At 32.6% G+C, this 27,886-nt stretch overlaps 2 protein-coding genes across 2 annotated transcripts; one reads left to right on the top strand and one right to left on the bottom strand.

Annotated features, from left to right (window-relative positions):
- Nucleotides 1-11,951: 11,951 nt before the first annotated feature.
- LOC101511824 (uncharacterized) lies at nucleotides 11,952-13,646 on the bottom strand. Its single transcript, XM_004509948.1, has one exon. It carries the CDS (start codon nucleotides 13,644-13,646, stop codon nucleotides 11,952-11,954), a length of 1,695 nt encoding a protein of 564 aa, XP_004510005.1.
- Nucleotides 13,647-20,883: 7,237 nt separating this feature from the next.
- LOC101508282 (uncharacterized) lies at nucleotides 20,884-24,498 on the top strand. The gene is made up of 5 exons (XM_004509939.4): nucleotides 20,884-21,637; nucleotides 22,354-22,411; nucleotides 22,654-22,737; nucleotides 22,843-22,978; nucleotides 23,776-24,498. Exons 1-5 carry the CDS (start codon nucleotides 21,010-21,012, stop codon nucleotides 24,034-24,036), a joined length of 1,167 nt encoding a protein of 388 aa, XP_004509996.1. The 5' UTR covers nucleotides 20,884-21,009; the 3' UTR covers nucleotides 24,037-24,498.
- The last annotated feature ends 3,388 nt before the right edge of the window (nucleotides 24,499-27,886 follow it).

The raw sequence follows: 27,886 nt of genomic DNA, 5'->3' as shown, positions 1-27,886 counted from the left end.
AAAAACATAGACAAATCTAAAAGTATAAGAAAAACATAGACAAATCTAAAAGTATAAGAAAAACATAATGTATAAAATCATGCACAACTAGAACAGACTTCATTCGTCTTCCTCATCATCTTCATCATCATCCGTATTATCAACATCAACAACTTCAAGCCTAACCAAATCATTAATATTTTGAGTAGCTTCACTTGTATTGCCCATTAGTTGCCCATCTTCAACTTCAAGCCTAACCAAATTGTGGACTTTCATAAAATTGAAAGAAGAATTTTCAGTACACTTCAAATAAAACATTTTTATATTTGAGTATTTAACAAGAACATTCAAAATATTCTATATATATATATATATATATATGTTTGGCTTTGAATCCACAAATCTCAAAATATTGAATATACGAATCATCATATTTGTAGTGAAAGTATAACAAAATTTGTTATACTTGAATTGGACAATTTCGTGATCAAGTGTATAGTCTCAATCTCTTAAGTACACCACTCCGTTATTGCTATCACGCTCGCAACTCCCAACAATATATAAAGTATACGCTAAATATAAAAAAACTAAGCTACTCAATAACCCAGATTCCTACGGGAAACGAATAAGATACCCAATAGAGACATTTTGGCAGCAGGCCTATTCAGTGCAGTAAAACTTCAGATGCAGAAAAAGTTTGTATATTCAAAAACAAACCCTAACATCCACTCATTTCTTTCCCAGACCTTTGAGTGTCACAAGTATCTAATGTTTTAGCACTATCAAACTCAACCCTTCCATATCCCATTATATATAATTCCCCCTCAAAACACCAACTTGATATTTTCTAAATACAATTAATTATGTAAAGGAGAAAAAAAAAACTAAATTATTCATAAATATATACTACTTAAAAGACTCCCACAGTCATCTTTTATTTATTCAAAACACAAACAAAAGAGAGAGAAAAAATAGTTCATAATCCATATACATATCCATATACATCAATAATACTAAGAAGCATGCTTCCACAAAGGATCTTCTTCTTCTTCTTCTTCTTCTTCTTCTTCTTCTTCTTCTTCTTCTTCTTCTTCTTCTTCTTCTTCTTCTTCTTCTTCTTCTTCTTCTTCTTCTTCTTCTTCTTCTTCTTCTTCTTCTTCTTCTTCTTCTTCTTCTTCTTCTTCTTCTTCTTCTTCTTCTTCTTCTTCTTCTTCTTCTTCTTCTTCTTCTTCTTCTTCTTCTTCTTCTTCTTCTTCTTCTTCTTCTTCTTCTTCTTCTTCTTCTTCTTCTTCTTCTTCTTCTTCTTCTTCTTCTTCTTCTTCTTCTTCTTCTTCTTCTTCTTCTTCTTCTTCTTCTTCTTCTTCTTCTTCTTCTTCTTCTTCTTCTTCTTCTTCTTCTTCTTCTTCTTCTTCTTCTTCTTCTTCCATTCTAGTATGTATGGCTTCCATTTTTCTTATGCCCATTATGAACTTGCAAGAATAACAATTCAATTTTTGGGAACCAATTGATGGAACTGACATAAATTTAGTTAGGAGTTTTGTAATTAGAACAAATTAAAACAGCAAGGCTTGTTCACATGTCATTCATCACAAACTTTTCTGTAACTCAATTTATACATACATACAAACATTTCTAGGCTAGTCTCTACAGCAGTCACTTATCAGAACTCAAAACCGTGGTGCGAGAACATAATGGTGGTTCAAGAAATTACCAGTGGTGCGAGAACGGTGAGAACGACGGTGAGTGCAGCTCGGGTTCGACGGCGCGACTGGTTCGACGACGAGTGCAGCTCCGGTTCGACGGCGAGTGCAGCTCCGGTTCGACGGTGAGTGCGCGACTGGTTCGACGGCGAGTGCAGCTGATTGATTGACGGCTAGAACGGTGAGAACGACAGTTTTGAGTGAGAACGGCGAGAAGGAGAAGACAACGATTGGGGCTCAGATTGGGGCTCAGATTAGGGCTCAGATTGGGTGAAAGAGAACGGTGAGAATGACAGTTTTGAGTGAGAACGGCGAGAAGGAGAAGACAACGATTGGGGCTCAGATTGGGGCTCAGATTAGGGCTCAGATTGGGTGAAAGAGGAACAGTTTTGAGTTTTAGGTGTTTTGATGAGAAAGGGTTTAGTTGGTACTTGGTACTCATTTAGGTTTTGGCTCTATTAATTTTTATTTTGGCTCTATTAAAATTTGTTTTTGCCTCCATTGAAAAAATTTGGATTTTATCTCAATTTATTGTTTTTTACCTCCATTGAAAAAATTAAGATTTTGGCTCTATTGAAATTGGGTGCATTAAAAAAATCAGGATTTTGCCTCCATTAAATTTTTTTTTTTGACTTAAATCGTGAAAGTTTTGTACAATTTTATTTTCACAAACAATTAATATTTTGGCTCCTTTAAAAAATATATATTTTTCAATTTTGATGTCTATAACCACATATTTAAGTGTGTAACTATAACAATTAGTGACAAATTTATGTCACTGAAGGTATAAGACACCTATACCAACAAAAATTAGTTTATCTGTGGGGATAGATTGTCTATACCTACAGTTTTTAATTTTGTCATTATAAGCTTCTGTAGGTATATGTCTGTTTTCTTGTAGTGTGTAAAAACAATAGCTCAAAGTTCATTTTCAGTGGTAGTATAATTAGCATGTGCAGAATCTAAAGTCCTAGAAGCATAATAAATAACATGGGCAACCTTACCAACCCTTTGTGCAAAGACTGATCACATTGCATAGTTAGATGCATCACACATAATTTCAAAAGGGAGGGTCCAATTGGGTGGATGAATTATGGAAGTAGAGGTTAGTGTTGCCTTTAAGAAATCAAACGCCTTCTTGCATTTGTCAACAAAGGTGAAATTGACATCTTTTTGCAGCAAATTTGACAGCGGAATAGCTATCTTGTTGAAATCCTAGATGAAGCACCTGTAAAAACCTGCATTTCCAAGAAAAGAATGAATCTCGCAGATACAAGATGGGTAAGGCAAATTAGAAATCACATCAATTTTGGCAGGATCCACTTCTATCCCATTTTTAGAGATCACATATCCCAAAATTATGTCTTGTTCAACCATAAAATGACATTTTTCATAATTTAGCACAAAATTAGTTTCAATACATCTATGCAAAACTCTATGTAAATTGATCAAGCATGCATCAAATGAGGAACCATACACAATAAAATCATCCATGAAAACTTCTATATAATTTTCTATCAAATCAACGAAGATACTAATCATGTCGCGTTGGAAAGTGCCAAAAGCATTGCATAGGCCAAAGGGCATCCTCCTATAAGCAAATGTGACGAAAGGGCAAGTGAGTATGCTCTTTTCTTGGTCCTCTGGTTCAATATGGATCTAAATATAACCAGAAAAACCATCAAGAAAACAATAATATGACTTATCAGCCAATCGTTCAAGCATCTGATCAAATAATGGTAAAGGAAAATAATCATTTCTAGTTGCCTGGTTTAATCTCTTGTAATCGATGCATACCTTCCAACTGTTCTTCACTCGTGTGGGGATAAGTTCATTTTTTTTCTTTTTTTTTTTCCATTGTGAGTCCAAATTTCTTAGGGGCTACTTGCACCAGACTCACCCATTGACTATAAAAAATGGGGTATATAAAGTCTCCTTGCAACAGCTTGGTCACTTCTTTTTTTACAACATCTAGAATTAATGGGTTAAGTCGCCTTTGGGGCTGCCTAACTGATTTTGCCCCATCCTCCAATAGTATCCTATGCATACGCATGGATGGGCTAATACTAGGAATATCAGCCAAGGTCCATCTGATTGCCTTCCTGTGTTTTCTCAAAATCTGCAGCAGCTGCTCTTCTTGTTCATGTTCATGTTCAAGTTTGATTGAAATAATCACTGGTAACTTGCCACTTTCTTCTAAATACGCATATTTCAAATTTTCAGGAAGTGGTTTAAGCTCTATAGTTGGTGGCTATTCAATGGAAGGTACAACACTAGTGGCCGAAGCTAAGTCTGCAAAATCAATTATGTTAGTAGAAATATCAATCTCAACACAATGATCAACTTGCATGGTAGCTTCGATCTCAACACACACAGAGCATAATTGAGTATCTGTACATAATTCACAAGTATAAGTATCATCAAAACCAGACAATGAAGGAAAATCAATAGCAAACATATCGGGGTAAGTGTCATCAATCAAATCAGCAAACAATTCAATTTGAAAAATAGAATGCTCTTCCATGGGGTGTTCCATAGCATCAAAGATGTTAAATTTTACAATCCTATCACCAAATTCCATGGATAGAGTTCCAGCATGTACATCAATTTTTGTTCTAGAAGTTTTCAAGAATTGTCTACCTAAGATGATAGGTGCCCTGTTAGACTTATTCTCTCTCTCCCTCCATGTCGAGAATGTAAAAATCTACAGCAAATATCAACTCATTAACTCGAACAAGTACATCCTCATGTTCACCAATTGAATGGTAACACATGTACTCTGTAAAGTTCCAAGATCAAGAGAGTTAAAAATAAATGTAGGCATAAAATTAATGGAAGCTTCTAAATCTAACATATCATTTTCAAATTGACTATTGCCTATGGTACATGGAATGGAAAAAGTTCCTACATCTTTGCATTTCTGAGGCATTGGCTGAATGATGGCTGAAACATTTCGCCCCATGTTTACTCTTTCATTACCTTTTAATCTTCTCTTCTGTATGCACAAATATTTTAGAAATTTTGAATATCTTGGAATCTGATTAATTGCTTCATGGAGGGGAATGTTCACTTCCACCTTCCTAAATGTATCCACGATCTCCTTGTCCTTATCCGCCTCATCCATTTTCTTAGTCTTCACTTTCTTTTCAGGAAAAGGAAGTGGTATATTTTGCTCAACATCAACAGTTTCAGGTACCTTTGGTATTTCAACATTTTTCCCATACCTCAATGTAATTGCACTGACATTGGGAGCATTTGGATTTACTACTTACTATGCAGGAAATTTGTTTGACCCCTGAGTCTACAACTGATTAATTGAAGTGCCTAGCTGACCAATCTTTCTTTCCAAATTTTGAATGGTGGAATATGTTCTTTGTTGAAATTGGAGATTCTAGACTGCCATCTACTTAACGAGGTCCTCTAATGAATGTGCATTGTTTTGCTGTTGTGGAATATTTTGTTGCTGCCTAGGTTGCTGTTGTGCAGATGAATTCCTTCATCTCAGGTTGGGATGGTTTCTCCAACCAAGATTGTACCTGTTAGATGACATATCATAATTGGCTTGAGGATTGTGTATATTTGCTGCATATGCTTGAAGAGCATCAATAATTGGATCTTCTTGCAGTGGAGGACATGAATCTATAGGATGCTCTGGAAAAGTGCAAATACCATAGACCACTTCTTGGGATTTACCTATTGCCAATTTTTTTACAAAAGATGTAAGCTCATCAAGTTTGCCTTCTAAATTCTTGTGGGAAGAAGCTTGAATTTCATTCACACCCCTTGTCAACACTATTGAATTGCTTCTAATAGTAAACTGCTGAGAATTAATGGATATGTTCTCAATCAAAGCCCTTGCAGCTTATGGGGTCTTATCGACAAGTGCTCACCCGCTAGCAGCATCCAAAATGTTTCTATACATAGGTAGCAAGCCTTCATAAAAATACTGAATGAGCAATTGTTCAGAAATCTAGTGATGAGGACAACTAGACACTAATTTCTTGAATCTCTCGCAATACTCATGTAATGATTCCCTGTCAATCTGCCTAATGCCACATATTTCTTTTCTGATTGAAGCAGCTCTTGAAGCACGAAGAATTTTTCTAGAAACAATTTATTGAGATCATTCCAACTTGTAACAGAACCTAGTTGAAGGTAATATAACCAGTCCTTGGCAGCATCTTAGAGTGAAAATGGCAAGACTCTCAGCTTAATATGGTCTTGAGTGACTCCTTGAGGCTTCATGGTAGAACACACAACATGGAAGTTCTTCAAGTGTTTGTGGGGAGCCTCACCTGCAAGACCATTAAACTTTGGAAGCAAGTGTATTAAACCAAATCTAAGTTCAAATGGTACAATAACTTCAGGATATGTGAAAAACAATGCATTATAAGTGACATTAGGTGCAACAAGTTGTCTAAAGGTTCTATTATTCGCATCAACCATATTTTGCAGCAAGTTATCACTTTCAGTATCTGACTCTGACTCGTTAGCATTAGTAGTTCTATTAAGTCTACGACGTAAATGAAATGTCCTATCTATTTCAGGTTCAAGGGAATGCAAATTTATACAACTAGCCCTAGTCATGCATCATCCTAACAATGCAATGCAAAATCACAATTATGAAAATTCCAATAATGTCCTTATCGCTAAAATTGAAGTGAAAAATCGAAACCATATCAAATAAAATCCAAAAAATATAAAAATACCACCAAAAACCGGGTTTTTGACTAATGTGCCTACAAGCTAGCAACAAGCATATCCGACCAGTAGAGCAACAAAACATGAAGAAATTGGTTAACGTTGTTATTAGAGAGTCTTCAGAAACAACGCCAATTTGATCAGCTGTCGCACACGGATCAAATACAATTGATAAAATATAAATAGAGGTAATAACTCGATTCGTTTCGCAAGGACTTCTGATATAGTAATATTATCCAAATTGAAAGTTGAAATTCGAAAGGGGGGGTTTTTTATATTATTTTTTGTTTTAACAAATGTGCAAAACGATTAATCCCCTGATTCAAGTTTCAGACCTATCACAGATTCTATCAATGAGTTTCATTTCTAATTCGTGATTCTATTCTTATTTGACTATAAAATTGATAAAATAAGCGTAATCAATCCTATGTGAATTTAGTTTCGTTGACTAGATTAAGCATCACAATCATCAAAATATTACAATTAACGATCAAACATCGCAAAAATATAATTCAATTAAATTAGAAACCGAAACCAAATTATGTCAAATGAATTTAATCGATCTTATTGAAATTCAATTTAAGCAATTAGAATATCAATATAATTAAATAAATAGAAATATGATCTTGAAGCGAAATGGAAAGTGTAACATGAATCTCAAGGTGTTGATGAAACTGTAAACTCGTAGATTAATCTTATAAAATTAGCCTTCCATGAAATTAAAATAAAAAGTGTTTATTCTTTGTATCAATCTGAATCCTAAAATTTCATCTCTAGAAAAGAAAGAAAACTCCCAATAAATAGCACTCGATTTTGGGCTTTAGGGTTTAGGATTTAAAAACAAGTGGCCCACTATTTAAAATTATTAAAAAGTCCAGATTACGAAATTTGTAATTTATGCCCAGTAAAGTTTGGCATTGGGCTTTTATTCCAACACAAAAGTTGTAGCTTTGATTTTTAGCTTTCCAACGCCTGCTTGTATGCACCAATCCGATATCCAGAGCTCAAGTTATGGCCTACAGAGCGAGCAAGGGTCAAAGTGCAAATAATAAAAATATAATTCAATTTTGACCCAAAGTTTAGAAACAAGCTAAAAAATTATTCTGAGCTATAAAGAGCTTTTAAAATACCAAACTAAAAAGCTTGAAACATGTGCCCAAATGCTATGATCACCCATTCCAGTAGAAGACCAAACTAAGTTATTGATTGCTGAAAAGATGCAAAACTTGTAAAGAGTTTCTTCTGATCTTTCTTCATTTTCTAGAGAAGCCTCAATTATTTTTCAGTTCTTCTAGCTTCTGTCCTTTTTGCGGATGTGGGATGAGGCTGGTCTTTAGGCAAATCGTTGACACTAGCACTTTTGATGTGAGAGCTTGATCCTTTATCCTGAGAGGAGTGGTCACTAGTTTTTGCCAACAATGAATCAATAGAACTGAACCTTCACGTAGCCTCTGGAAATATAGTTCTTGAAGGAGCCTCGTGAGTAGTTGTCTGAACAAGTTGAATTATTAGAGGAGGACGAGTTAGAGGAGCATCAACAACAACACTTACCTTTTGTGGGGATAGAAAGAGTTGAGACATAGTGAAGAAATGTTGAGGATGTTGTTGTGTGCTGACAAGAGGATAGGGTTGAGACAAGAAAGTAGCTTGAAGATTTTGAGAAGTTTATGCATTTTCTCCAGCTTGAGGTGACTCTAGTGGTGAGAATTGATGATAAGAAATATTTAAGTCAAAGTATAGTTCTTCACCATCCTCCATGATTTGGAGGGGCATGTCGAGTGGTGCATCCTTAGATGGAGGACATACTTCCTCATTGGGAGGAAAGACTTCTAGGAGAGTTGGAGAATCATTGATAGTTGGAGAGTGATGTGATGCAAAATCATCAAAGTGACTTTATGGAGTTGTCACTAGATCATCAGATTGTGGAGGGTCAATTTGTTTTTCAGGGAGTTGCTGCTCCTGAACAGGGATAGAGTTTTCATCCTCTGAAGGAGGGTGTAGAGTTGATGACTTTGAATTTTTTTTAGATAATTTCTGGATTTTCTTTTTGGTGGAGGATTTAGAACTAGATGATTGTTTTTTGGTTGGTGTGGGTGCTGAGCTATCTATGGTAGGTTCCTTGGAGATTTTGAGTTCATCTGGTTGACATTTCTTAAAGAAAAAATATTGTTTAGATAAACAAAATTTTCATCTTCTAGAGGAACTTTAAAAAATTTAAAGATCCTAGTGAGGATCATTCCATAGGGAGCAGACCGACACAACCTTGCAGCATTCAACATAAAATAGAAAAGAATGTTACCCAGGTGAAGAGGAGTTCTAGATATGAGGTGGTGGATAAGCAAGAGGTCAAGTTCAGTGACCTTCTCAAAACTCCCAGCTCGAGGCACAATAGAGTTAACACATATGTTATGTAAAATACGGCACATTGGGAGGAGGTTGGAAGCAATTAGCAAATTTTGGAGGACAAATGTTATGGTGATCTTACACTCAGAATACCAATCCTTAGGGAAGCAATATGAGCCTTCATAGAAGGCTTTCACATGCACTCCAGTATTTGGCATAAAGTGGTTGGAGATATTTCCAGATGCACTCCTTTCAGTACCACATTGATGCATGTATCTCCCTTAGATACATTTGCAGCAGCATATAAGGCTTTCACTAACCTTGGATATTGAGATTCATCAATTTTAAAGAAGGAGGTCCATCCAAGTTGATCAAAAATTTCTTCAACATTGAATCCTCCTTTTCGAAGGTGTTCAAGATCAATTGTCTTGCCATTGATAATTGACTTTTCCTGCCATTTTTCAAAGTAACGGGTTTCTAGTTCTAGGTATTCAAAAAGTGGAGTTTTAGATGTTTTGAAGGAGGGTGAGACAGAGGGATATTTAGGTGGTGAGACTAGGGGTTTTTTAGATGACATAGATTTGGGAGATGATTTGGTGGTGCGTTATTTTTGTATAGAGACTTCAGACAGAGTTTGTTATGAGTCATCAGAATCAATAAGATGAACAAAGTCATCTTGTGTGGAAGTTTTGGATGATAGAACTACAAACATTATCCTGGATGACTGTCTTATAAGAGCAGATGAAGAAGTTTTTGACGAAGAAGAATTTTTGGTTTTTGACTGTGGAGGAGAGGAAGTAAGGATGGGAATGGTGGAGGTTTGCTGTGGAGGATGAGTGATGGTTGTTGGTTCATGTTGAGGATTTTCATGAGGTTGTTCATCCTCTTGAGATTCGACCTCATCGGTTGAATAATTGTCATAGCTTTATGGATCAGTATGAGTGGTTTTGTGTTTAACAGTGAGTTTGGTTCTTGCCATTTTTAGAATTTGAATGAGGACTAGATGTCTGAGTTCGGGAATGAATTTTAAATTTAAAGAAGAGGTTGGACATGTAACCATTGGAGAAGGAGAAGGTAGTAGGCGATTATGATTGGCTAGGCTGACGTGGAGGTGACAGTTGCGGCACGCTCCCATGATGTAGCCATTGCGCATTTATGAATAATGGGAGGTAAGGTGGAGGCGTGCTGTCAGCAGCGGGAAACGTGTGCATGCAGTAGGGAGTGCTTTCCAAAGTTGACTTGTGGTTTTACCACGGAGGAGGATGGATATTGATCATAGTTGTTTATCCTCTAATTTTTAAAGGAGGACGTTATGACTTTTAGTCATAAGAGTTTTGACAGTTTTAAACAAATTTTAATTTTCATGCATTAAATGTAATTTAAACAATAAAAATCTACAACCTATTTAATGCATAGAGATAATTTTCGAAATCTACAATAAAAATCTACAACCTATTGAAGATTGAGAGTTTTTCCAAAATCTGTTTAAAACGATCAGGACTTTTCCAACTCCAGCCACCTTGCAGGCCATATTGTTTCCCATTAGGACTTTTCCAACATTAGTTTTGTGGTAAGTATCAAACCATTCTACATTGGAAGTCATGTGGAAAGTGCACCCAGAATCCATAATCAATTTATCACAACATGGTTCTTCAGTTACAAATAACACATCACTACTTTCATATCCATCAGCAACTACAACAACATCATTCTCATCTTTGTAGTTTCCATGATATTGCCTTTTCCTTTTAGGGAAGTCTCTACGAAAATGCCTTTCCTTATGACAATGAAAACAAGTCTTCTTGGTCTTGAATTTTGAGTTCTTTGTGTTCTTGTTTTTACCATATTTCCTTTTAGCTTTTCCTCGAGCAAACAACCCTTCAGCATTACTAATTTTCCCTTTTATATCAATAATTTTCTTCTTCATTTATCTTGCATTTAGAGTGACCTTAACTTCCTCCAGCGTAAGAGTTTCTCTCCTATAGATCGTTGTGTCAACAAGATTTTCAAAGGAGTGTGAAAGTGAACATAGTAACATGATTGCTTGATCTTCTTCACTTATTTCAACATAAAAAATGTTCTTTAATGGACATACTTTCCTCCATTTTCATTTGGTTAAGACTCTTCTTCAAATAAAGTTTGTTTGTTAAAGACTTAGTCATGTAGAGACTCTCAAGCTTCAACCTAACACCAGCAACAATGTCTTGAGCTACCACAAAGAATGATGGTGTTGTGTGCCTTGCTATCCATGTCTTTCTTCTCTTTTTCAGACACCGTTGCTGGAATTTTTGAAATGCCAAGCAATGCATCTTGCAATCATTCATGAACCAACAAGGCTTTCATCTTGATTTTCCATAGCCCAAAATCATTATCACCAGGGAACTTCTCAATATCAAATTTTGCTCCAACCATTGTTGAAAAAAGAAAGATACTTCTTCTGGAATCGGGCTCTTAATACCAATTTGTTATGAATTCAACCCATAAATTTGAATGTAAATGCAAAATTGAAATTGAGAAATTAAAGATGAAAAGACACAAGAATGATCAAGGTTTAAAGCAATAATCTCTTATGTCCTCACTGACAGTTGTTTTGTATTTCTTTATCAATAATCAAGTAGAGTACAATGTGTTTAGCTCCCATAATTCATTGTTCTATGCTCACTTGAACTCTCCCTAATTGATCTTGAAATCACTCACTATCATTAGCATTATTATTAACAAGCTACAAGCCATGCCTTATATAGCTATTCCCCCCCTCCAATTAGTTATAACCAAAACTAACTAACCATTTGTAGCTAACAAAATAGAAATTGAGGCAAAACATAATAGAAGCTATCACATTAGCTTAATGCAAAGTTTTTAGACTTTCACTAACTAATTAAGCACAATTATGATCCAATAAACTTCACATATTGACTTAGATGTTGAATCACAAAGGTTATGCCAAACCTTAGGGTTTATGCCATAACTACTTCTTGCTTGTTTTATTTACAATGTCTTTGATTCGTGTCTTGAGTTGCTTTATGTTTCTTAAATCAATGTCTCAAGTTCATAGAAGCCATTTGATATGTTGGGCACCAAAGGTAGCTTTGCAAGTAAGAATCTTTCATTCTCTAATTTATTGTCATGTTCCATTGCATTTTCTTGTTTTCATCATTGTAATCATTCTCATACTAAGGATAAATATTTTCATTTACTACTCCTATAAAAGAACTGAAAACTTTCATTTCAATAATTATTTTTCTTCCCTTCAATCTCCAAGAGAGTCCCGATTATATTATCACAAATGTTCTTCTCAATGTGCATTACATCTAAATTATGGCGTAGAGAATTATCCTTCCAATATGGTAATTGCCAAAAGATGGATTTTTTCTTCCATGGACCAAACCTTTTTTTCATTTCTTTCTTCTCGCCCAATACATCAGGAATGTCTTGTAAGTCTTTTAAAATTCTTTTCGTATCTAACAAGGAGGGTGGAGACCTATATTCTGGTTTTCCATCAAAAGATATTGCATTTGATCTCCAAACATGATTTGAATCCAAAAAGACTCGATGACCCATATAACACATCTTTCGACTATGTTTTAAGTAAGTTGAAGAAGTCTCATGATTACAAGTTGGGCAAGCAAACTTCCCTTTAGTGCTCCAACCAGATAACATAGCATATGCAGGGAAGTCGTTAACCGTCCACAAAAGAGCTGCACGCATCTGAAATGATTGATTTCTTGAAATGTCATATGTTTCTACACCAACATCCCATAATATTTTTAGCTCCTCAATAAGTGGTTGCATATAGACATCAATTGCATTTCCAGGTGATCGTGGTCCAGGAATAAGTAGCGACATCAGACAATTTTCTGGCTTCAAGCATAAACTTGGTGGATAATTATATATAGTTAATACGACAGGCCATGTGCTATGTGAAAGACTCATAGTCCTGAACGGATTAAACCCATCACTCGCCAACCCAAGCCTAATGTTACGAGTTTCAAGAGAAAAATCTTGATGTTTTGTGTCAAATTCTTTCCATGCTTGGCCATCGGCTGGATGCCTTAACCTACCATCCCTTGAACGCTCTTCAGCATGCCACCTCAACGTGCCAGTTGTCTTTGAACACATAAAGAGTCTTTTCAATCTTGGAATCAAAGGAAAATGTCTTAGAACTTTAGCGGGAACCTTGTGAGCTTTTTTAGATTCTTCAAGATCCTTATCAACTTCAGGATACTCAATCCACCTTGAGGCTCCACAATGATGACACGAGTCATCTTTCTTGTGCTCTTTCCAAAACAACATGCAATTGTTGGGACATGCATCAATCTTTTTATAGTCTAACCCCAAATCTTTTATCATAGATTTGGTTTTATTGAAAGAGACAAGAATGTTCAAATCAGGCATAGCCTCTTTCAACAACTCTAATAGAGCAGTGAACGATGCATTGCTCCACCCATGGATACATTTCAACAAGTACATTCGGATAGTGAATGATAATGTAGAGAATTTTTTACAACCAGGATACAACTCTTGATTTGCATCATCAACGAGTTTGTAAAATTTCTTAGCATCTTCATTTGGTCCTTCGTGTACTCCACCTACTTCAGCAACATCTCTAAACGTCTCAAACAACAAGCCATCAATATCATCAGATGATGTATCATCATTAGTATCACCATCAACATCCATAAGACTTTTATCGTCACCATGGTAAATCCACTCTGTGTATCCCTTTATAAACCCTTTGCTACACAAATGGTCATACACTATAGCTCTTTTTTCCCAACTATCATTGCAACACAAAGCACAAGGGCACACAATATGGTCTCCTTCAACCATTCCTTTGGTGAATGCAATATCCAAAAAGTAATTAACGCCATCCTTGTAACCTTGACTATGTGGAGGCAAGTCCATCCAATCCTTCTTTATCATGTTTGATTTACTAAAAAGATATTAATTTATTACTATAAGTATATAAGGGAATAGATACAAAATGTAGGGTTCTTATATTTTAACCTTCATTATAAAGATCAAAAATCTTGTTCTAACAAATAAACAAATGAAACTTCTATTTTATCTTATTATAAAAATTGCAATCAAGTTGGAAGGACCATTTTTTTTTACAAACAGAAAGATAATTTTCAGTGCTAAACAAAATCGCTATAAGAGAATGTAATGTATAAAACGAATCAGAGCAAGAAACGAAAATTAATTTTCAAGATGTGAACGACAAACATAAGCAAAACAAAACGAATCAGAGCAAACATCAAAATAAAAAGAAACACAATAAAAAAACAGAGAAGATGAACCCTAAACAAAACATTGTACAGAGCAACCCATATATATTAGCAACAAACAAGCAAACGAAAAAAATGATCAAAGATATGCAAACCTGTTAGTACACGACGTCGACGAATTGGAAACGAACACCGGAGAAAAGGAGACGAAGACAAACTATGCTCTTGTGTTGACGGTGGGTGAATGAAAGTGTTCGCGTTGATGGAGGGGGTGAATGAAGGAGAGTTTGTGTTGACGGTGTGTTGACAGAGAGGGTGAGTGAAAGAGTTTGCTTTGTTGATGGTGAAATGGAACCGGTGCGGCGCAAGAGATGATTTAGGGATTTAGAGATTTAATTAGTAAAATAATGCTTACAATGTTGGGTTTCTTGGAATTTAATTAGGATTAGTAATAAAATGGTTTAACGTGATTTGCTTTTGATCTTCTGTGTCCACGCAGGTTTAGTTACAGGTAGTTTCTTTTCCTTTTTCATTTTAGTTTACTATTACTTTATATAATAAAAAATAATATAATGTTTAATTATATATATATATATATATTATATGTTATTAATATATTTGGAAGGAATTATTCCCGCTAAAAAATTCATGAATGTTAAATTTTTAAATAACATTTTATAATTGTAGCCTTTTATTCAAAATAAGGTAACAATCGAAAAATGTTCCTAGAAATATCTAAGAGAACAATTATCATAGTGACATTTTAAAATTGTGCCCAAAAATAGTTTAGAGAACGTTTATACGGTGTTGCAAAAACAATAATGACAACAAACATAAACTGTTGCCTTATCTATTTTTAGGCAACATTTTATACATGTTGCACAAAAAAATGTTGCCAGAGACCACAAATGTTGTAGTGAATACAAGACCTGATATAAATATTATAGTGTGGGTGTGGTAAGCAGATTCATGGAGAGACCCAAACATTCTCATTAGCTAACAGTTAAGAGAATCATGAGATATGTTCAAGGAACAATAGATCATGGAATTATGTTTGCAATAGATTTAAAGCAAGAAAATAGAGACTTGGTTAGGTACTCAGATTTAGATTGGTGTGGAGATAAGAATGATAGAAGGAGCACTTCAGGCTATGTGTTCAATTCATGAAATCTCTAATAGCATGGAGCTCAAAGAAGCAGTCGGTGATAACACTTTCTTCATGCGAGGCTAAATATATTGTTGGCAGCTTGCCAAGCATTATGGTTGGAATCATTGACAGTAGAATTGACGTTGGATGTATGTAGGCCAATTCCATTAATGATAGACAATATTTTAGCAATAAATCTAGCAAAGAACTATGTGTCTCATGGAAGAAGCAAATACATTGAGACAAGATTTCATCTCCTAAGAGATCAAGTTGGAAGAAGCAAGTTGAAGTTCATTTATTATCAAACTGAAGTTCAGCTGGCTAATATAATGACCAAGACCTTAGGACAAGTAGATTTAAAGAGTTAAGAAGATTGTTAAGTGTAAAATCACTTAGAAACTTAAATTAAGGGAAAGTATTGGAAACAAAAAATGTTCTTGGTTTAAGTGTTAGAAAATGGATAATGTTCTCCGTATTAAAAGTTTTGTAATTCAAGTTTAAGATTGATTTTATGTAATCACTAACTAATTAAACACTTGTTTAGTTAGTTAGTTAGTTAGTTAGTTAGGTAGGAATTAGTAAGAAGGAATGTGATCAAAGCTATGTATAAATAGCATAACCATTTCAATATAATAATAACACATTCACATCAATACATTCTTTTTTTGGTTTTATTTCCATTGCAAGAAATAGTTTAAACACTAACAAAAACTCACTTACAGCTGAAGGGATATGCTGGACTATATTGAATGTACAGTCTTTTTGAAGTTATACAATGGAAATAGCAACTGATGTTAGATAGACTTTACTATTAGCATAATTTTGCAACTACTCTTAGTGATTCTAGAGAAGCTTATGTTGACTCATTTTCGTTTTGAAGTAGGAACTTGCAATTTCCAAATTTAGAATATGCATTTGATTTTTATCAAATCGAACAATTGAGTTAAATTACTTGTATTGCAATAACGAATCAATATTTGCAATAAAAGAATCATAACTATTGTGGTTTTATTCTTTAATTGCATATATGTTACAATTATTATTTTTTATTCGTTTTGTTAAATGTATTTTATTTTAAATATTTTATAAATTTTCTATAGTTACTATATATATGAGTTTTATTCTTTTAATGATTTTTTAATTTGTTTGTCAACTGTTTAATGTAAGAGATATATAAAAACAATATTTATTAATATATAAATATCCTTTAATAAAAAAAGTGTAGTCAAAAGATCTTATTACAGCATTTTTTGAGTTAAAAAGTGTTTATTATAATCTATAACAACACATGAATCTATAGCTTTTTTAAGTGCTGTTATGCTCTTTTTTAGTGTAGTGTCCTATACTGGTATCCATCCTCAAACATAGGTGAATTAGTGCAGTTAAGTTCTAGTGAAGTGTAGGTTTGGTTGCCAGTTGTTTTGTTTCATCCAATAATTGCAGAGTATATTTCCTCTAATTGGTCATGATGCCTTTTGGAAATCAAGCAATCTCAATCACTAAAAAAATCTAAGTGACCCCAAATCTTTAATATAAAAATTATCATTGAAAAAGCTTTTAACAATTTGTATTTCACAATAATCATTTCTAGATAAGAAAATAACATCAACATAAATTAAAATTACATTAATAATAGTAGTAGGTCTGTGATTTATATTCGAAGAGAAAGTAAGAAGTTCACATGATAGTCATTAAGGTAGGTATGTAAATTTTTTACTCTTGTAGATTTTCTTAGTGGTGTGTGGGTTCAGTGGATTTAATTAGTGGGAATTGTACTAGTGGATCAATGTTTGGAAGAGGTTGTTCTATTGGAATTTGAATGATTGGTGCAGTGAGGTTAATGCCATGTTTGGAATGACTAATGAGTGGTTCAAGGTCAGTATCATGTGTTTGAGGCTGGGGTGAATTGGTGATGATACCATGTAAATGTGAAAACAACACTCAGAAATATTGGAAAATACCGCTGAAACTATTGTTGATACTTGAGAATTTTATACAATGTAAACTTTACAGAGCAAAACTGGTAAATTGACCAAAACATAATGCAAAAGTAAAAATACAAAAAGAAGTTTCAAGAAAATGTAAAAGGTAAATAATTTGTTTTCTAATTTAACTAATGTAAAGCATTTATATGTAATAGGAAGCGAAACACAGAAAATAAAAAGAGAGGAAGAGGGAGACAAAGAAAGTGAAAGTGGAAGATGAGAAAGAAAGAGAGAGAAAGAAGAATGGGAAGGAAAATTAAAAAGGAAAGTGCTTGAAAATTTAAAAAGGAAGCAAGGGTATTTTTGTCAATTTGGGTTGTAATATAAACTAAATGGTAAAAGTTCGGAAGTTGAAAGAGTTTTAAGTAAGATACAGAACTGGGCGCTAAAAATTTCCTTCCCCTAGATAATTATTAACCACTAATATTTATCTATAATTTTTTTTATAGTTATACAAATAACATAAGGGCATATATAAGGCGATTTTGGTACCGACAATAGATATTCGTCAATTTGTAGTTAATTAATTTTAGAAATTTCTTCGTTTTTCAATATTTATCTGAATTTACCAAATTTAAAAGTATTTTCTTTTAATATATATGTTCAAATTGATTAATCAAAACGTGTGTTTAAGAATATAAAAAAAGAAAAAATTACCTTAATTTTAGTAATGTCAATATCGATTGAGAGGATAACTATTTTATCAGTGATACATAACTTCCATGAGATTCATCACTCATTGACATCTCTTGAAGACTTCCTTTATTTATTTATTTCCATTTCAAGTCCTATTTTTGATCAATTTTTCCCTTGTATGTAACTTGAGATGAGCATAGACGTTTTCTTCTTTCTTTCTTCAGTTTTGTTTTATATGAATTCTTCCAATTAGGGTAGCTACAAATGCATGTTATCTTTGTTTCATGGTTTGGTGAAATGGGGTCATATATTAAAGACAGGAAATTGTCACTTGAAACATTGAGTCCCTAAGGGAGTGCCTAAAAAGAAAAAGTGGAGGAATTTGAGCAGGGGCCTACACTTTGGGGCATAACATGTCTTGTCTTTAATTGCACAAGTCATTCAGCCAACCTGTAAGGATTAAGACTGATTTTATTCAGCTAAATTGATCATATCTTACATTAGGACCACTGATGAAAATATACGCAACTCAATTTACCTGGAAAGTACACAAATAAAATATTACAACAAAAATTCAAGAACCTTTCATAAGATGGTTCGAATTTCTTTAGGCATCAAAATCAATTATGGCACTGCAGCAAGATTAATGATGCGTTGGTTATAGTTTTTTTCATAAATAATCACGTTTTTTAACAAAATAATTATTGTTTGTATTTGTTTGCTATAGTTTTTTAAAAAACTGAAAATCTAAAAAAATAAATTTAAAAACTGATTTTTTTAGAACTTTTTTTTGTAGTTTTTCTACAAAAAAAAATAATTGATTTTTTTTGAAGTTATTTTTATTATAAAAGACAAGCATAAAGTAATTTTAATTTTTCTAAAATCTTTAAATTATATAATATTTAAATCACTTGCTTTTAGAATCCTTAACAAAAACAGACTAAAATTCTTGAAAGAGAATTTTTCTCACTTGTTATGGTCCTACTCGTTATTGTTCACAAAAAATAACATATTTAAAAGAAAAAATATATCAAGAAAGAAAAAGATACGAGTTAAAGTGACATAAAACCCCCACCAAAAGTCTCAATTATTTTATTATCTACAACATACAATTTACAACACCATTTAGTTTAGTACTTGTGCCAACTTTGTAACGAAGTTTATAAAGGGAATTATATGCTTTTTTCCTACCCTCAAAGCGTTTACACATGGGTAGAAAAAGAATGAGTTAGTGACAGAGAGAAGGAGATTCCATACAGCTAAAAAGAATAGACCAATGATTGATGTTTTTTCTTGCATTTTTACCTTTCTTGCCCCTCACTCCAACCTAAAAATCCTTGGGAAGAGAAGCACATTTCTACAACATGGTGGAAATGAGGAAAGTTCCATACTTCCATGTAATAAAAAAAAACACGGTTCATGACTCCAGCACATCACAATTTCCAACCCAACGAATCCACCAATAAGAATAACAATAACTAAAAGATTGGTAATGTATGTTTGGTGTATGTTGGTATTCAAAACTGATGTATTTAATTTACATTTAATTATATCTATTTTTTTAAGATAAATACTAATAAGTATATTTATATTAAAGAGTCAAATATAGAAATATTACATTTAAAGTTGTATTTTTAATTTTTTGAGAGTTTAAATATATTTTTTTTCATCACAGCTTTTCTTTAATTACCTAACAAAGGAAAATATATTTCTTACCAAGATTAAAAGTGTTAATAGTGTAAAAACTGAATTGAACCACATTAATGGTTTAGTTTAGTTTTTAAAAACCACATTCAAATCAAATTTAATGTAGTTCTCAATTGGTTTAAAACTGGTTTATAAATATAAATCAGTTTATTATTTTGGACAAGTTTTTAGTTAAAATAAATTTTGAACTAGTTCTTAGGAAAATTAATTTTGGAATTCTTTCGAAAAGAAAATATTGATTTTTTTTTAAGAAAAATAGAAGTAAAAAATTTTCTGATAAAAAAATTTTCGAGATAAAAAGTTTTGATTATTTTTCAAAAAAAAATTCAAATTTCTTTTGGTAAAAATGTATCGAGAAATATTTTTTCCGATTTACTCAAGATTTTTTTTTTTTTTTAAGAGAAAAATAGATATAAAAAAGTTATCGATAAATCATGGAAAAGTTTCGATTATTTTTCAAAAAAAATATTTTCAATTTATTTTTCAAAAATTTTTAAAGAAAAAAATGATTTAAATTAACTTTTGATTTGTTTCGAAAAAAAGTTTTGATATTTTCTTTATTTTATTTTGAGAAAAATAAATTTTAAAAATTTTCTAAGAAAAAAATATCTTAATTGAGGTTAAAAATGTTTTAAAATTATGAAACTGATTTTTGAATTAAGTGTGATTAATTGAATTATTTCAAATGTGTAGTTCAATTCATTAACCATTTAATTGATTTGATTTTTTTTAAATGCAATACAATTTAATTTAACAATATGATCCAATTAATTATATACATTCCATCTTAACCCAAATAATTTCTTAAATTATAATTGGTGTCACTGTCTAGTCTAGTGAGTCGGATGTATCTATGTTAGGGTTTCATAACTAGAAAGGCATTAGTATATGACATAGAAATAACATAAATAAAATTATCGATGATAGAAATTTCCATCATAGAAATATTAATCGAAAAAAGGCTAACAAACTCGCTCCTCTAACACAAACATGATAAAATAGCTCTAAATCATCTACAACTGATTTATAGTATAAATATCAATGGTAAAATTCATTATTAAATCCAATAGTTCTTTAACTGCTTTACACTATAAAACAATGGTAAATGATCGAAACATATATACATGAAACCTTGTTCATATTCACTCCTTGTAATTCAATTAGTAAAAAATGTTGGATAAAAAATCCTAACATCAACACCGTGTGTGTATATATATTTTCTGAATTTTATATTATTTTTTTTTCTCCTTCATTCTAACTTCACACACATTTCAATTGTATTTTATAAGGTGTAGGATACAATTTCTAACTTTTGTGTCTTCAAATAACGCACCTCTTTAGTTAGCAAAAAGTGATACCCCTCGTAAGAGTTTGTATTACAGATTCCCACCTTCCCATGTTACATCTTCTCCTTTACCTGTCCTGTCCCCACCATCCTCCATCCACACATTTTATAAAACCCCAATTCCCTCCCTTCCCTCTCTTCTCATCACAACATCCTTCATTTCTTACACACCTTCCCTTTTCATCATTATTTCATCATCCATTATACACTCTCTTCCTTTTCAATTAATCAAACAAAAATGTGCAGCTCCAAGGCCAAAGTAACAATAGGCGTAGAAATCACAGCCACAGCCACATCACATGTGTCCAGAATCAATGGCAGACCAGTTCTTCAACCAACTTGCAATAGAGTTCCTAACCTAGAAAAAAGAAATTCAATTAAAAAAGTTCAACCAAAATCACTTTCACCACCATCATCACCATTTCCAAGCAAGATTAATTCATTGACACCTCCAATTTCACCAAAGTTAAAGTCACCAAGGCCTCAAGCAACAAAGAGAGGAAATGAAAGTAATAATGTGTTGAACACAAGTTGTGAAAAGATTGTTGTAACACCAACAACAAGAAAGAGTTGTTCAAGTTTAGAGAGGAAAAAGTCAAAGAGTTTTAAAGAAGGGTCAACAACATGTGAGGCATCATCATTGAGTTACTGTTCTAGTTTGATCACCGAGTCACCAGGGAGTATTGCTGCTGTGAGGAGAGAACAGATGGCATTGCAGAATGCTCAGAGAAAAATGAAGATTGCACATTATGGAAGATCAAAATCTGCAAAGTTTGAAACTGTTGTTCCTATTGATACTTCAAATAATCTTTCTTCAAAAACAACTGAAGAGGAAAAAAGATGCAGCTTTATCACACCCAACTCAGGTAATTCAAAGAGTACAAATTTTAATACAAATTGATAGTATTAATAGTCATCTATATATAAAATAGTATTTTAGGAATAATTATAGAAAACAGACATATTAAATACTAATTATTTTTTAATATATGTAAAAAGTATTGTAGGTGTTTATAATAGACACAAAGGTAATATTGATGTTTTAGTTTATTATTTTTATTTTTGTTTAAAATATTAATGTTTTATAAATCTAAAGTCTGATTAATTTATTTTTTTGTTAGATATATACTTATTTAATAATCACATAAAAAACATAAACAATTATTAGAAATTAAACTAATTAATTTGTAGACAGATTGATGATCTATGATTTTTTTTCTCTGTCAAAATAAAATTGTTCTTTGATTTTTACCAGACTCCTATAATAGACTGCTTATTAGGATTAAATAAGAGTACTTTAATTCATATGTTTATATTTTTTTAATTTATATACTAATATTAAACATCAATAGTTATGAAAATCTTTTGATAAGAAGGTGCTAATTTCAATGTGTTTTATAATCTTCAAGGTGTTGTTAATTTAGTTGTAAGAGTGTGCCATTGTAATATTAGAAAACATAATTCAAATCTCGTATAAAATAATTGGAAAATAATCATCAGTTTTACTGATAACAATAATAATAATGTGTTTTATATGAATAACAGAATGTGCTAATCTCAATGTGTTGGTTTTAATTAATAGATCCAATCTATATTGCTTATCATGATGAGGAATGGGGAGTTCCAGTTCATGATGACAAGTAAGCATCCACTTCTCTTTCTCATCACACACAACATAAATTCAATGAGATCATACAAAGAATACTATGAATTGCAAACTCAGATACAAACATTCAACACGATACTGATATAGAAAAATAAAAACTATTTGTATCGATGTTTATGTAAAATTTTAAACACATTTTAATTTGAAATATCATGTTATATATCAAAAATATTTTCAAATAAATGATGATTGACAAAAACACTATTGCACATGCAGGATGTTGTTTGAACTTCTAGTTTTAAGTGGTGCTCAAGTTGGATCTGATTGGACATCAATCTTAAAGAAACGGCAAGATTTCAGGTTGGATTAATTCTACTATAATATATATGTATATGCATATGCAATTATATATGTACTTCTTTTTTCATTTGAGGGACTAATAATGAAATTTTAAATTATTTACAGGATTGCATTTTCAGAATTTAATGCATCAACTTTGGCCAACTTAACTGATAAGCAAATGATGTCAATTAGTTTGGAATATGGCATTGATATAAGCAGAGTTCGAGGAGTTGTTGATAATGCTAATCGAATTTTAGAGGTAAAAACAGTCTCAAAAACTGTACCCTTTTCATTTTTCTACTTGTATCACTTTTTCGCATCAGTTTTAAATTGCGGTTGTAACTGCAGTTATATTGCGTAATTTAATATTGCGGTAAAATACAGACAACTACAATTGATGCAGAGCAATTGTAGGTTGTAAAGACCTCTTAAACTTTTATATTGCGGCTGCAATCACAGTTGCTGACTGCAAATCAGAATTATAATCCAGAAGACAAGATTACCTGTTTTTAGTGAATATTCTAAAGCAAAGAACAGATTACTTAGGGACTTAAAGAGATTAAAGAGTATCAATGATGAAAAGTACACTAACGTCTTTTATGAAAAACTTCATTTTAATGTTTTCTCTTTGCTTCACCCATGACTAGAAAGTTTGCACTTTGCATATATGTATAGGTCCTTACAGGATGAAAATTTGAATTCCTGACCCCATATGTTCTGATTGATCCCTATGCACAATTTTAGTCACCAAGGATCACAATTTTTATATTTGAAAAAATTGTAATGTTAGAAATTAGTAGTTATGTTAGTTTTTCCGGCTCTGAATTTAGAACCTCTTTCGTAACGTTTTCGATTTTCCTTAGCCCACCAACCAAGCTATATAAGTAGGACACAGTCTCCTTGTTTTAATTATTTTATAGTTATTATTTTCTTTGTTAACTTATTATGATTTTATTTTTAATTTTAAATAAAAAAAATATAATGTATGAAATGTAATGTAGTGAAATTTTGCTGATAATGATATTCGCTTTGTAAATTGGTGCATTACATTTACAGGTTAACAAGGACTTTGGTTCATTTAACAAATACGTTTGGGGTTTTGTGAATCACAAACCAATTTCAACACAATACAAGTTTGGCCACAAGATTCCAGTGAAGACATCAAAATCAGAGAGCATAAGCAAAGACATGATCAGAAGAGGGTTTAGGTTTGTAGGCCCAACAGTGGTTCATTCATTTATGCAAGCAGCTGGCCTCACCAATGACCACTTAATCACTTGCCATAGGCACTTGCAATGCACCTTATTGGCATGCTGAAGACCATATTTGATGTGCTAACTATAGTTTACTTTCAATTAATGTGTTGTGTATAATATTAGCTAGGAACAAAGAGTGGTTTTCTTAGTTATGAGATGTTAGAGAGCTTTAATGACATTTTGAGTGTGGTTTGTAATAGATAAATGAGAGAGAAAATTGATTATTTTTTAGCTTCTAAGGTTTAAAAAGTGTTGAAGGAGGTACTTAAAGATTATCTAAAAACAAAATCATCTTGAGGGTAAAAGTTGAACTTACATCTTTATGAAGTATGAGTCAATTTCTTATTAGGAAAAAATATTGTTTATTAGATTGATGTAAAAAGTTTAAGGATTGTAGTAGTAAGTGGTGGAAAGATTAGGAGACAATCACCATGTGCATGTGCAATAGTGAGACAAGTGCATGTGTTGTGTCAGTTTGCTTTTTAGTCCATGTGACATATAAAACTTTGCATTATTTGATTCCCTTTAACAGTCTTGTAGAGGGGGTGTAGGACCATATATATACACCTCCTCATACTTTCATTCTATTGCTTTGTTTATGGAGTTGTTTCTCTAACTTTTTGGTTTAGGTTGTCCCACAATATGTTTTGGAGTTTGTGTGGAGATCTTTTGAGTGGTTTTCAAAACACATGTCATGTGCTTATGTACTATATATGATTAATATGATTATTACTAATGCATACATTTTGAGATGTTAACAAGATAAGTATCTTCTATCATGTGCTATTCTTTCTTCTTGATAGAAACACTCTTCCTCTATTTATTACTTACTTTCTTTATCTTCTATATAGTTAGTTGCTTCAAAGAGTTAAGGCTTTTTATGAAACTCGTGGCTATCATCACTTGCACATGCAAAAAGATACTTGGAATTTATCAAGAGGTTACCACTATTATAAGTTATTATAGTGCCTTTCTATACAAGAATGCTTAAAATTGATAAATTGAACAATAAATATAAGGTTTTTCACAACACCTAAAATTGGTAAAGAATTAAAAATCACCTTAGTATTAAAGGTTTGGAACATCTACAACAATTGCACGGTGCAAGTATGTAGACTTTTAGAGATAAATTTTCTCTACATCTATTATATCCATTTTCTAGTATTTAGGAAACCTCCTTTCTTTTTTTATGTAATAGTGAGAATTTGAACCTAAAATCTTAATGTATATTATACAAATCTCCTAACAGTAGAACTATCCTAGCTAGTTGCTTCCTTGTGCTACAAAGTATAACAAATATCTTAGCTAGTAGGAACCAAAATATTAGACTGTCATATAGTACATATCATGGTAGTTTCTCAGACTCCTTGATTATGCTAGAATTAATAAATCTTGGAAACAACAAATATCTTACTTGATGTCTTTCTTTCCATTGGTTTAAAAAAGCTGCTTCCTATAAGTTCAAATATGTGATCTCGCATTTCATCATTTGTCACAAGCAAGCACCTGAGTTTTACTGCAGCATACAGCCAATGCCTGAACCCCAAAAGATAAATCAAGCGCATAAAATCCTAACACAAAATAGAAGGTGATAAAATTGAATAATGTAAATAGAGGTTTTACTTAATAGTGATTGCAAGATTCTAAACCAAATTTTAACCAATGTAAAAATGAATCACGCATAATAAAATTGAATTGAAGTGATTAATAATTAATTAAGTGATTAATTTAACTATACATATAAATTATTTAGACCAAAAAATTAGCACACTCCAAAAGATACCTCAAGGGATGAGAAGTATCGCCTCTAAAATGTCATATCTCTAGTTGACGTGGGATCTCAATACACTCTGATGTCAAACAACATAACTTGGAGGTGTATAGAATTTAGGATTAGACATCCGCAGGTTGTATAAACTCTAATAACGTTTTATAAATTTAGACTAGGTCTAACTTCCCACGTATAAAACCATATAATTTTTACATCAATGTTGATTTCTTTTCATATTCTCCAATCAATCACCCAATTTCTTAAGTTTAATCCCTCTATAATTTTCACAGTTTTGTATACCTTCCCTGTTTTTATAAATTATAATTAATGTATTTTTTCTTCATTAGTCCAACATTTTCATTGGCCTCCTAATCTTGTTAAAAACAAAGTCAACATTTTCTTCCTTCTACGGTTATTGATCTTGACTCTCATTTTTTTTTTCGTATTTTAAAAACTCACCCTGATTATAGTGCTTTACATACTTTTGGATGTGTAAGTTTTGTTCACCTACCTCTGTTTGAAAGGCATAAGTTTGGAGCACAATCTGTTCAATGCGCATTTATGGGGTATAGTCAATCTCATAAGGGTTTTGTGTGTTATGATGTTTCTAACCATCGTTTTCGCATTTCTAGGAATGTGACATTTTTTTTTATCAAACCCATAGGCCGCAAATGGGTGTATTATGTGAAAATTAATTCTAATGGTTCCCTCAACCGTTACAAGGCTTGATTGGTTGCCTTAGAAAAAAAAGCAGGAATATGGTATTGATTATGACGAGACAGTTGCACCCGTTGCCAAAATGACAACTGTTCGAACTGTGCTCTCTATAGATGCTTCTAATGGTCTTCTAATGGGTGGACTCTTCATCAGATGGATGTGAAGAATGCATTTCTTCATGGTGATCTGACTAAAGATATTTATATGACTCCTCCTGAGGGCTTATTCTCTTCATCTAAGAGTGTGTGCAAACACAAATGCTCCTTGTATGGTTTGTAAGAAGCTCCCAGAGCATGGTATGAGAAGTTTCGTTCCACTTTACTTGGGTTCTCTTTTCCTCAAAGCCAGTATGACTCCACCATATAAAAGACCTCGGTAATTTGAATCATTTTCTTGGCCTTGAAGTTCATTTACACCTCCATATGTATATTTCTCCATCAACATAAGTATGCAATAGACTTCATTTATATGGCTGGCCTCCAATTAGCTAACCCGATGGATACTCCTCTTGAAGTTAATGTTAAATACCATCGTGATGAGGGTGACCTTTTGATCGATTGTCTATTGTATCGTCAGCTCGTGGGTAGTCTTAATTACTTGACCATTAATCGACCCGACATATCGTTTGTTGTCCAACAAGTAAGTCAGTTCATGCACTCTCCACATCGTCTTCACTTGGTAGTTGTTTGTCGTATAATTCTCTACTTGAAAGGTACCTCTCATTGGGGTTTGTTCTTTCCTATTGGAACACCTCCTACATTGATTGCTTACAGTGATGCTGATTAGACCGGGTGTCCTAATGCTCGACGCTCTGTCACCAGTTGGTGCATGTTTCTTGGTTCTTCGTTGATTTCATGGAAAAGCAAGAAGCAATCACGAGTCTATAAATCCTCTACTGAATCTGAGTATCGTGCCATGTCTACTGCTTATTCTAAAATAACTTGGCTTCGTGGTCTTTTGTCTGAATTTGGGTTCCCTCAAACAGACCAACATCTCTCTATGCTGACAATACAAGTGTCATTCAAATTGTTGTTAATCTTGTTTTTCATGAGTGCACAAAGCACATTGAAGTAGATTGTCATTCTATTAGGAAGGCCTATGATAATCATGTTATTTCACTTCCTGGTGTCAACACTCAATTGCAGATTGCAAATATTCTTACTAAAGTTGTTCCTCGTCCGCGCCATCAGTTTCTTTCCCTTCTATCTCTTCGCGAAACGAAGCTTAGATCTAGAAGAAAATTGAGGTTTTGAGTTATGGCAGTTTTTGGTTTTTCTCTTGAAACATAGAGAAGAAGAAGATAGAATCGCGAAGGAAATGCTTTTCTTTTTGTTTTCTTTTCTTCCTTTTTCCTTCCTTTCTATTTCCTTTTCTTTTCTTTTCCCTCCAAACATATATATATATATATATATATATATATATA

This window comes from Cicer arietinum, chromosome 7, assembly GCF_000331145.2.
Source record: "Cicer arietinum cultivar CDC Frontier isolate Library 1 chromosome 7, Cicar.CDCFrontier_v2.0, whole genome shotgun sequence".
Taxonomy (NCBI): Eukaryota; Viridiplantae; Streptophyta; class Magnoliopsida; order Fabales; family Fabaceae; genus Cicer; species Cicer arietinum.
This window is presented reverse-complemented; position numbering and strand designations above follow the sequence as displayed.